The following is a 12409-nucleotide window of genomic DNA, read 5'->3' on the forward strand; positions in this document are numbered from 1 at the left end:
TGAGGGCCTTATTCACCCAACTAGTGTCTAGCGTTTTTTACAACTCTGCGGCGACACCAAACCCCCTGAACTTGACATTTTTCATCACTTAGCCTCTATACTTAGTTGCAAACCTTTTCAGCCCTCTAAACTCAACAATTGTAACACATTTAATACCAACATGTGTTATGTCACTACCATGTAGGAAAATGGTAAATATGTTATAATTGTTGAGCATATGGGGTTTGAAGATTAGCCACTAAATATAGAAAACTAAGTGACAAAAATGAACAAGTTAAAAGGACCGATGAGGTATTAGACCAACTCTAGTGGTCATTATTTTGTTGTTACTATCATATGTGGAGTAAAAACAAGCCACTAGAGTGATTATAACATATTTTAATTTGTTACATAATGTAGCAACTAACTTTTAATTTCTCCCTAAAATCTAAAATAAAAAAAAGTTTGAAGGCCACACAGGACGCAGGAACACTAGATCTGGCGTGTTATGCATCATGCGTGCCCTTCAAACTTTGTTGGTTTTTAGATACAAAAATATTAATTTAGTTTTAGATAATTACAATTTTGGTCTTTATTTGTAATTAATAAAAAAAATTGATCCCACAAAATTTTGAAAAACTACTTACTTCTAGTAGAATGTTACTAAACCCGATTATTAAATCAATTAAAGTCAAAATGATTGTTAATAAACTATTGTGATGCTTTTAGATCTAAAATTTAAAAAGGTGTTTGATTACCTATTTTTAACCTTATATTTATCTTTTTATTTTGAAACGGAAAGTTTTATATGTTTAATAATATTATTTTTACTCGTTGAAAAGAAGTTTTTTTTATAAAAGAATGGAATTATTGATTTTTGGAAAAGAAATTTTTTCAGAGTAAACAGCAATAACTTATGTCAGCAAAATAAACGGACCTAATAGTAAATCAGTTACCAGAAATATTATTTAAAAAAAGTGTAATTTGCCGTAATTTTAAGTTGTCTAAAGCGGTTGAAGAGAAGAGAAGTAGGAGAAGGACAAAGTAGGCTGTGACACACAAAGCAATTAATTGATTACGTCATGTAAATGCAATCAGCAGTGACGTTATCTGCATAGTTGGCAGTGACGAAATCATTGAGAGTATAATAGACATGGGTATGGTATGGTATGGCTACTTTTCTATTACTATTTTTCTTACGTAATATCACATTTTCCAGTTTCGTGTATCTAAAATAAAAACCTTACCATATAAAATATAAATAAAGTCGCACGAAGTAGGCAAATTGTAGTTATTTTTAGTATATACTCTTTCTCTTTCTCTCTATATAAAGAGCAGTTGCCTCCTCCTCATCATCATCACAGTACCAGAAAGAAAATGAAGGAAACAGAATACAAAGCCCATGTTTTGGTGGTTCCATATCCAAGCCAAGGTCACATTAACCCTCTTCTCCAATTCGCCAAACGCTTACTCTCTAAAGGTGTTAAAGCCACTTTAGCTACAACTCATTACACTGTCAAATCAATCTATGTCCCAAACGTCGCCGTTGAACCTATCTCTGACGGTTTCGATGAAACTGGTTTTGCTCAGGCGAAAGACGTGGCCTTGTATCTTAACTCTTTTAAGGTGAATGGGTCTGCAACTCTTTCGCGACTTGTACGGGCGTTTGAGGAGTCTGGTTTTCGGGTGAATTGTATTGTGTATGATTCGTTTCTGCCTTGGGCTCTTGATGTGGCTAAGGAACATGGTGTGTATGGAGCTCCTTTTTTTACTAATTCGGCTGCGGTTTGTAGCATTTTCTGCCGTTTACACCATGGATTACTTCGGTGTCCTGTTGAACTGGGGGATCAAGCTTTGTGTTTACCTGGCTTGCCTCCCTTGTACGGCTCTGATTTGCCTACTTTTCTTCGGGTTCCTGATAGCTACCCGGCTTATTTGGCTATGAAATTGAATCAGTTTCGGAATTTGGAAATGGCCGACTGGGTTTTTGCTAATACGTTTCAAGACTTGGAATCTAAGGTATGTATTGCTTTTTATTTTTTTATAATTTTATATATACAAATGATTCATTTCGTTGTTTTGATAATAGTTAGTCAGTTTGATTTATATTTGTTGTTTGTTATTTGTTATGCTAACCAAGCACTCTACTAATTTTCCATTTTAATATGAAAAAGTTAACTACATAAAAGAAAATTGAAGGGTTATTATATCATTTGCTTTAAAAGTTTGATTGGAACGTTGAATTTTTAATGTGTTCCAATAGTCCTTTCAACTTATTTAAAATGTACATTTAATTTCTGAATTTATGCAAAATGTAATCAATTAATCACCCGGTTGTAAATAAAATAAGTTAAATACGGAAGATGTATTACACGCGTCATAGATCTATGGTTTTTAGAGAAGTATCAATTTAGGCTCTTCGTACAAAATAGCACCAATATAGGTTTAACCTTTAAAAAAGGATACCAATTTAGACTTCGATAATGGAACGAGACATGCCATTGATATTACTCTGTTAAGTTTTGTCAATTGTACGTGGAGGGAGAAATCAGAACTTAACGGAGTAATAGGAATGACGTGTTCAATCCGTTATCGAGGTCTAAATTGATACATTTTTTAAACGTTAGACCTATATTGATGTTATTTTGTACGTGGAACCTAAATTGATACTTTCTCAAAAACATTAGGCCTATTTTGGTACCTTATTTCTAAAAAAAAAAAAAAAAACCAAGATCGGGGTATGCGGTTCTAATATTAAAGAATACAAGTTTTATAGTTAAGTAAGTAATAACTTTTTTTAATCTATTTTTTAATTATGTAATAACATTCTAAAATACGTGAAATACATATTCCACATTTAATTTAAAATATGTGAAATACATATTCCACATTTAACTTACTTTTTTGCAATCGAGTGATCAATTGATTACATTTTTATCCAAATTCAGAGGGCTAACTGGACATTTTATGCAAGTTGATAGAACTATGGGAGCACTTTGAAAGTTGAGGGGTAACTAAGCTTTTTGGTCGAGTTTAGGAAGCAAAATGATATATTAAGCCAAAATTGAATAGACATCCATCCATCCATTTATAATATTGATCTGATATATTATTCACATGAACCTTAAATTTTTTAAAAGTTTTTATATGTTTCAATTTTCAAAATTGGAATAAATTGGAACTTGTGTTTTTTTATAATAGATTGAAACGTGTGTTAGTATTGTGTTTATGTGATTTCAGAAAATCAAAAGGTCATTTTATTTTTCCTCAAAAAAAAAAAAAGGTCATTTTCTTTTTTCTTTTTTAAACAAAAAGGTCATTTTCTAATATTTAGAACTTAATCTTAAAAGAAATTCTAGAAAGATAATGTATTAAAAAACGTTTTAATCGATTTATTATGTGTCAATCACGTGTGACATAAAATCTCCATTTTTTTTGTTAATAAGCTTACAATTTTATTTTATTTTAAATCTTCTTTATTTTTTTTTGAAACAAAATCTTCTCTATTATTCATATTCAATAGCTTACATGTAATTTTATAAATATATCTTTGTAGGTAAAGGCTATGCTTACTTTGTTTTTTACAAAGTAAGTCTTACTTTATGTGTTTTTACCATTGTAATTCTATATTTTATAAATATATCAATATTATTATAAAGATAAATATATATTACTGTTGAAGTTTATGACGTGACATGTGATATTTTTGCCCAACTTATTATTTAAAAGAAAAAAAAAATTAAAGAAAGATCATGAGGAGAAATTTCAAAATAGTAGCACACATAAAATTCTTTGTCAGCTCTCAATTTGGATTAGCAGCAAAATTAACGAAATGAAATACCTAAGCATAATATATATATATATAAATACCCTTTTAATTCTAACATATTTTAAGTGTTACTAAAAAAAAATTTCTAGCATCTGAAAATTATAAGTATTTCATTAAACTTATCCCATATTTTCTATACATATTTGCATTCATTTTCTTTTCCTAAATATTTAAAAATATCCTTTGAATTATATTTCTTCACATACAGGAAACAGGAGGCGTACATGAGCTTTGGCCGGCGAAGTTTATCGGTCCAATGATTCCATCGGCGTACCTAGGTCTAGGTGATCCAATTGAAGGAGATAAAGGGTATGGAGCAAGTCTATGGAAACCACTAGGAGAAGAATGTGTTAAATGGCTAGAAACAAAGCAACCTCAATCAGTTGTTTACATATCTTTTGGAAGCATGGTGTCTTTGACTGTAAAACAGATGGAACAGATTGCTTGGGGCTTGAAAGAAACTAACTTAAATTTCTTCTGGGTTGTAAGAGAATCAGAAATGTGTAAACTTCCAACTGGATTCATAGATTCAACAAAAGATAAGGGTATGATAGTGACATGGTGCAACCAGCTTGAATTGCTAGCACACCAAGCCTTAGGCTGCTTTGTTACGCATTGCGGGTGGAATTCGACACTTGAAGCTCTGAGTCTAGGTGTGCCTATGGTGTGTGTGCCACAATGGACTGATCAGTTGCCTAATGCTAAGTATATTGAAGATGTTTGGATGGTTGGAGTTAGAGCTAAGGAGGATGAGAAAGGACTTGTTGTGAAAGAAGAAATTGTTAGATGTTTGAAAGAGGTAATGGAAGGAAAGAAGAGCCAACAGATTAAGAAGAATGCTAAAATATGGAAGCAAAAAGCTAGAGAAACAGTTGCTGAAGGAGGGGAATCTGATAACCAGATCAATGATTTTGTGGAGGGTTTACAGTGCGCTAACAAGATTAGAACCACCCCGAAATAGAGATGACAATTTCAGATTATTGTGTTAAAATTAGATTATGTTATTTATGCCAATGACAATTTCAGATTATTATGTTAAAATCATGTTATATTATTTATGAATATGACAATTTTAGATTCTCATATCAAAATTGTCTTAGGTTATTGAGATGTTTCCTATGATTATATCTTATATAAATGAAAAAAATAATAATATTATTAATCATGTTGTTTCACTCCAATTATCTCTACAAATTTTCTTTAATAATATTATTCATAGTAAATTATCTTTGCAAATTTTACTTTGCCAAAAATTATTATCCTACCAAGATAAAACGTACATATCCGCGTCTTAATTTGTCAAAGAAAAAAATACAATCTAGAAGCACAAGAATTTATAATTTTTTCTTTACACTTGCGCAAGTACACAAATTAAACAGTAATAAATAATCTGAAATTTATTTAAAATTAAAATAATTGTTAAATTAGTAAAATAAAAAATAGACCCTTAAAAATAGTAACATGACAATATTGACCCACGAAATCAAACATAATATATCAAAAAAAACTAATATTGATCGCTCCACTCAAATACTGCCGCATTAGCCGTAGAGCTGATGTGGCAGCATGTACGTGAGAGGGACTGTCACTTTAGAATTTTTCTTGCATCGGTCCTATGATGTAGGGCATGCAAAAAAATGTGCATAGCAAATACTAGCAAATAGCCAAAAGCAAAAAGAGTCAAAGAAAACTTGTCTGTCGTATGATGTTTAAAGGCATGCAAATAATGTGCGAAGCAAATAGCCAAAAGCCAAAAAAGTCAAAGAAGACTTCCCAAGGAGACTATAAAATAAAATAGATTAACATGCCTACTTGTATAGGCTTATTGTTAATATGAAATTAATAAGTTTTTTTAACATATCCAGATTCTGAAAGATAGAAAGGCAATACAGAGCTCATGCTCATTATATATTAATTTAATGCACAATACACTCATATTCGAAGAGAAAAAGAGGGAGCTGTAAGCATTTTCCCCATCAAATTCAAAGTTAACTTCCATTACAAATTCCTACTGTAGAGTTCCTCACTATCAAAACTTCTTTCCAACCATCATAATCCACCAAGTGACTCACTTCAGGCTCGCAAATTTCAGCAGCTACTATAGTTCTGCATAGCTATTTGAGACGCTGTCACAGTTTCAGCTAAGCCACAGTAAACGGTTGGGATTTAAGACGACGCAGGCTAGAGGCGAAAATAAACTAATCAGGACTGTTAGCACTATTGTGATAGGGACAGACATGTAAGATTTATGAAACGTAGAAAACAGCGAGAGAATTCCACTCAATACATATACAAGTCAACAAGTAATTGAAAAAAAAATTAACATGAGCCTGTTCTTTACACACCTAGTTTTGTAGGTCCTCAGTTACATTAGCTGATGCATCTCTTACCCTGCTGGCAGATAATTCTCTTCCTCTCTTCTTAATTTTATTTCTGAAGCCTCTTTTTCTGCTAAAAGCACACTCCTGTAGCCATATAATAAACACAAGCCGTCATTGAGGAAGTTATATGAACTCAATATGAGAATAGAATATGAATACCTATGTTTAGGAGAGAACAATTACTGAAGAAAACAAAAATCACTTCTACTGCTTACAGAAAAATAAAAAAAAATCACGATAAAAAACTTTCAGAGCCAGACTGCAAGTTGTGAGGATTACCACAGGCTGTCCTAGTTTCTTTGCCTGACGAATGGCTTCAACAAGATCACGATTGGATTCAGTGTACAGGCTAGTGACAAGTCCATATTGACCAGCTCGAGCTGTGCGCCCAACCCTATGCAGGAAATCTACAGCAGAAGAGGCGAAGTCTGCCTAGAAAATACAAACAGTTTTCTAAGTGAGCTACTTTCAGTACATAAATCTTTAGATCTACTTTCAGTACATAAATCTCTAAGTGCAATAAATAATTACGAAATTATACAAGTAAGAAATGCTAGTTTTAAGTAAAAGTTAAAGGGGACAGCTATTGGAAGATGAAAGAGACCATCTGGAGAAGCTAAACTTACCCATAGTGTCTCAAAGTGGCAATGAACCTTTCAAAGCCCAAGTGCATACACCACCATTTCAAGCATTTCTTAGGTATTTTATTCATAGTTCACTCACCTAACTCAGCTAATGTTTAAGTAATACATACATATCAGGTGCTCATCAGAAGCTATAAGGTAATAGTAATGCATGCATGTTATCATCAAGATTTGAGATGATACTGGCTGAAACTGGTGGTATATCTTTTCTCCCGAGAATATATTTCCAATGCTACCAATCTATGTTGCACGGAAACGGAAACGGAAACTGAAACGGAAATGGATATTGGAAACGTAATTTTTGAAAAACATAGGAAACGGAAACGTGGGGGAAACGTGTAAATATTAAAAATATAGGGGCATATTTATAAATATTAAAAATATAATAATACATTAAAAAAACAAGATTGAAGAATAAGAGGAAGAAAGTCCAATCTCAATCGAGATTCAAGAGACAAAGATTATAGGAGAAAGAAATATGGGTAAGTTCTATAATTTGAAGGATACAATGAAGGAATTATCTCTCAAATAGGAAGTTTCAATTTTTCTAATCTTAGATTGAATAGGAATTGCAAAATAGAAAGTTTGAATTTCCAAAATTTTAACCCCAACAGGCAGGGAAAACTGTTTAAAAATCGAGAGATGCCTTCATATTTTGGGTAATTACGGAAACGTACCCCGAAACGTTTCGCATCAGTTTCCGAGAGTTTCCGTTTCCCACATCTGCGGAAACGGGGGGAATGCATGTCATGAAGAGTTTCCGTGCTTCATAGCTACCAATTGAAAGGTTATTAAACTGATTAATCCTCAAATTCTAAGCATACTTTAACCTCCTGCTGCTACTTCAGATTCCACCAAAACCCTAGATTGTGATTTGGCCATCATGTCTACATCTCAGCCAAGCAACCAGAATTGCTTCCATTCACAGTATATGTATACAAGTCTACCCTATAAAAAATAATATACTTTTTTAGCCTGCGTTCAGGAGGGAGGAAAAATGAGAGGAAATTAAGATGTGGAACTCAGAATAGTCTTTTTGAGTCCCACACCCCATTGTTCTTTCCTATTTCCGTGCCTCTACCATAGTGTCTAAAAAGCTGTGGACATTTGGTACTTCAACTATTGAAAATTTTAAGAGTCTAGTTTTATGTTTCAAACATTTCTTTAAAAATTCAGTATTAGCAAGGTGGTTTACTGATCAAAAGATCAAAACAATATAAATCAAGTATCCAAAGCAAATAGTAAATGAAAGAACCTGGATAACATGCGATACGTTTGGAACATCAACTCCACGTGCAGCTGCATCAGTGCACACAACAATTCCACCTTTCTCTCGGAAATCTACTAATGTTTGTGAACGTTCCTCCAAAGAAGTGGCTTTATGGTATCGATAGCAAACAATCCCGGCTCCCTCCAATATTTTAGCTACTGCTTCAACAGCCTCAACAGTGTTTGCAAAAACCATTGTTCGACCTACACCAACATCAAATCTAGATCCTTGTTTTACAGCATCAATGAGTGCATCCACCTGTGTATCAACTGTAACTTCAATCCACTTTTGTACCAATCTGGAAGGAAAAGGAAGCAAAGCACATAAGGAAATCAAGTTGCTATGTAATGAAATAGCCAAGCACTCAAGAGAGTACGAATTTTTTTATGTCATTATATATAGCCACTACCTATTTAGTAAACACTTTAGAATATTATAAATTTGGAATTGAAATATAAAAGAAGCATAGACAAAAAGGACCTGAACCAAACTGACTTCTAATTTCACTTGCATTACAAAGGCAAATTCCATCGACATTTACTCATAGAACAAAAAGAGAAAAACTATGAATTTGACAACTGCAGTATATTTCCAAGCGTTTTGTCTGGTTTAAAAGAACATAACAACAATTCCATCATTCAAAATACACTCCCACTAGGGATATTGCGCTTTAGGGGCTATCCATCTATTCTGTTGCACAACCCTTATATAAAAAGTTATTATTTAGGGGCTTGGAACACAATTATATGAGGTGTCTACACCAAAATTAACTGAAAGAATGACATAATTTGTTAAGCATCAAAATAATTCATTGTTTATTATCCACAAGAAATTGCAAAATTCATTGCCTTAGCACATACCATGCAGTTTTCCAGAATGTAAAAAATGTAGTGCCAAACTAGTAAGTACACTTTGAAACAAGCATGATATACTCAATATTCAACATCATGTTCATGGATAAATAACAGTCCATCAATTCAAAGTAACCCCAATGATTTGGCAAATCCACAGAACCATTATCATAATACCAATTATTTGCACAGATGAATTTCTGAATGTAACATTTATATTATAATCCCCCCCCCCCCCCCCCCCCCCATGTTAGTTCATTAGATATAAGAAGCAGATATACATTTTTCAAAACAAACCCAACTATCATTAAGCAATTATGTAACAGAAGATGAGGTTGTAGAAAAATAATGTAAATTATGTAGCAATTAGCAAGCATAATAAATGCAGCACCTAGGGTTGTGACAATGAAGGTAGTTTCCACTAATCCAATTGGCATCTGGGAACATTCGCTTCAACACAGCTCCAGCTGTTTTTTTCCCATTAAGTGGAACCGTGGCTGCAACAAACACATATTGTTTACTGCGTACATAATCTTTTCTTACTCTCCTCCAGTCTCTTTTGTTGATGGATCCTGTTTCACTTTCCTCTTTTAAATCCTCAATTTCAATATCACCTTCAAAATCATCCTCTTCCAAGACAGCATCATTTAGGAGCTCCTCATTAGTTTCCGAGCCAAACTCTTCTGGAGAACCGGAACCTAATTGTACTGTATTATTGAGAGGATTATTTACTCGAGACAACTGCTTTTCATCAAAACGGAGCAAGTTTATTAGACGAATAACTTGGTTCTGAAAGCTCCCACAGAGTAGCATGTCAGCTTCATCAAAGACCTGGAAATTATTGAGATAATAAATCAACAGAATCATTTCTTTTCTCAATTAGCCACTGTAAGTAACAAAAACAGGATAGTATGTCATCCGAGAGAGAATAAAAATTACAAAAATAAAAAACTTACCACATATTGCACAGTGCGCATAAAATTGAATCGTCGCTGTTTTTGGGGGTCAATATTGTTCAGAAGAGCAGCTGGCGTTGATACAATAATATCTGGTTTATTGACCGGCCATCCCTGCAGCCACGAACAACCATTCAACTAACTCTATTTAATATGAGAATCCTAAAATATATATTTGGCAACCATGTGATCCACACTGTTACAGTAAGACAGAAGAAAATATTTTGATCACCATAGAGATGCAAATTTTTAACAGACATCAGTAATGCAGTACCTGCTGGCCACAAACAGCTGAAACTTTGAGAAGTGGCTGACCATTATCATCACAAAGATCACTAGCCATTCGTACCACTTGCTCACACAACAATACATTGGGGCAAAGAACTAGAGAAAGTCTATGAGAAGGAGTCAATCCTTGTTCAACAGCAAAATCTTCATTTCCTGGATTGCATAACTTATTGATTAAAGGGACTAGGTAGGCATGTGTTTTACCACTACCAGTCTCTGCTGCAACTACCACATCCTTTCCTGAGAGTATTGAAGGTATAGAGGCAGCCTAAAATAAGGGTCAAAGGAGCATTATGAAATTAAAGAAATATGAACACGAACAGAAACAGTCAGCAATTACAAACAGAGGAATTGAACAAATCAAAAACTTCTTATAGAGAGAAATACACCTCAAATGACAAAATCTCCAGGTGTGATGATAAATAACCTAAGTATCAAGTTAAAACAAAAAAGAATGACATGCAGCTACCGTCCAAGGATGCCATTCACTTTGTCATAGCTTTTATATTTTATACTTTTCAAACCCTCATTTATCAACACCAACACGTCCTTCAAACCACATAGTATCAACCCCAACATTTCAGTATTTATACCTAAAGAGGTATCTTTGCTTCAACATAATAGCTAAATAGCTGTGCTTAAATTTATTTTGGATAGATATTCGTACGAAATTTGATAAAAGTTAACCTAAATAAACGGACTAACCTGAACTAAAGACGGTTTTTCGAAGCCAGCATTCGAGATAGCTCGACAGAGCCGATCAGACAAACCGAGAGAAGCCCATGACACACCTTCATCAGCAAAGAAAGTATCGGCTTCACTCTTGTCAGCAATAACAGCGGCAGTGGAGAGACTCCTATTGCCTCTTCCATAAGAATGATTGAGCCAAAACAAGCGATTTCTGACCGGAGAAGATAGGGAAGAATTAGGAAAATTCGAATAGGAGTGCTTCAATTGTGAGGAGAGAAGCTTCGGTGGGGATGACAATTTGTAGAAATGGAGGATACAAGCAGAGCGATAGAGCATCATCTGTATGCTTGCTGTAGGAAGGAGTGTGATACGCAGGGTGGAAAAAGAAGAAGATAACGGGGGATTTGGGGTTTAAGCATAAACCCTTCAATTCATGAAAAACGACGCCGTCACAGCCACCAATCATTTACTACTGTATCATTTCAGAGACAAATTTGTTTATCTTCACTCTTTACCGTATAGTCACTACATTAATTAAATTTTAAATTAATGTACCATAATAAAATGGGAGAACTTGTACAATACATTCGGTATAATACATCCGACTAATAAAAAATGGATGGATATCAATTTATGAAAAATAATTAGTGTTAAGAAATATATATGTAAATGAGCTTTTTTAATCGAATGGATATATTGCATCAGAGGTACAATATAATTTTTTCATAAAATGGTTAAGAACAAAGAATACACTCTTTCAGATTAAAAATCGATGTAATGTTTTTCTAGAATTAACTCGTCTAATAAATAATTCATTATCAAACAAAATATTAAATATAATTAAATTAATATGAAATATATATGAATTATTATTTATTACCGAGAAAACTTCTACAATACATTGGGTGTAAAACATCCAACCAATTAAAGGAGAGATTTATATCAATTTATGAGATATGATTGACACTAAAACATAAATATGTATAAATGACATTATTTGATTGGACTAATGTATTACATTAAGGGCTCGTTTGGTTCGCGGAATAAAGGGGGAATAGAATAGCCTATTCCTAAAGAATAGTTATTCCCACCTTTGGTTGATTTTTTTTATGGAATAGCTATTCCATGGAATCTTTATTCCTTGATTTCATGGAATAACTATTCTTCGATTTAGGTTAGGAATAGCCTATTCCTAGTATTATATTTTTGTAATTTACAAAATTATCCTCCATTAAATCCTCAATCTTCTCTCTAATCACTTTCCCAAATCTTATAAATTTTGGTCAATCCATAATTTATATCATATAAAACGTGAAAAATGGAAAAATGACGAAAACGTTAAAAAATGTAAAAATACGAAAAATATGAAACACGAAAAATGTGAAAATGTTACAAACACGAGAATATGCAAAAAATAAAAAACGCGAAAAACATGAAAACGTGAACAAATGCGAAAAACACGAAGACGCAAAAAAAAAAAACAAACACACGAAAAACACAAAATAGGAATAGCGCGAAAAG

At 33.1% G+C, this 12409-nt stretch overlaps 2 protein-coding genes across 2 annotated transcripts; one reads left to right on the forward strand and one right to left on the reverse strand.

The window, feature by feature from the left end:
* The first annotated feature begins 1234 nt into the window (after positions 1–1234).
* Positions 1235–4970, forward strand: LOC136218137 (UDP-glycosyltransferase 74B1-like). The gene is made up of 2 exons (XM_066004895.1): positions 1235–1998; positions 4017–4970. Exons 1-2 carry the CDS (start codon positions 1357–1359, stop codon positions 4767–4769), a joined length of 1395 nt encoding a protein of 464 aa, XP_065860967.1. The 5' UTR covers positions 1235–1356; the 3' UTR covers positions 4770–4970.
* A 616-nt stretch (positions 4971–5586) lies between these two features.
* LOC136218138 (DEAD-box ATP-dependent RNA helicase 22) lies at positions 5587–11283 on the reverse strand. The gene is made up of 8 exons (XM_066004896.1): positions 10904–11283; positions 10185–10466; positions 9911–10024; positions 9346–9785; positions 8089–8401; positions 6469–6621; positions 6154–6273; positions 5587–5989 (listed from the first exon to the last, which is right to left on the reverse strand). The coding sequence occupies exons 1-7, from the start codon at positions 11225–11227 to the stop codon at positions 6154–6156; spliced, it is 1746 nt and encodes a 581-aa protein (XP_065860968.1). The 5' UTR covers positions 11228–11283; the 3' UTR covers positions 5587–5989.
* Positions 11284–12409: the final 1126 nt, after the last annotated feature.

Source organism: Euphorbia lathyris, chromosome 2 (genome assembly GCF_963576675.1).
Source record: "Euphorbia lathyris chromosome 2, ddEupLath1.1, whole genome shotgun sequence".
Taxonomy (NCBI): domain Eukaryota; kingdom Viridiplantae; phylum Streptophyta; class Magnoliopsida; order Malpighiales; family Euphorbiaceae; genus Euphorbia; species Euphorbia lathyris.

Coding starts and splice junctions, on each gene's coding strand:
- LOC136218137 (XM_066004895.1), top strand. CDS start 1,357: ATGAAGGAAACAGAATACAAAGCCCATGTTTTGGTGGTTCCATATCCA. Junction 1,999..4,016: donor TTCAAGACTTGGAATCTAAG/GTATGTATTGCT, acceptor CTTCACATACAG/GAAACAGGAGGCGTACATGA.
- LOC136218138 (XM_066004896.1), bottom strand. CDS start 11,227: ATGATGCTCTATCGCTCTGCTTGTATCCTCCATTTCTACAAATTGTCA. Junction 10,025..10,184: donor CAGCTGTTTGTGGCCAGCAG/GTACTGCATTAC, acceptor TCGTGGCTGCAG/GGATGGCCGGTCAATAAACC. Junction 9,786..9,910: donor TGCGCACTGTGCAATATGTG/GTAAGTTTTTTA, acceptor AATAATTTCCAG/GTCTTTGATGAAGCTGACAT.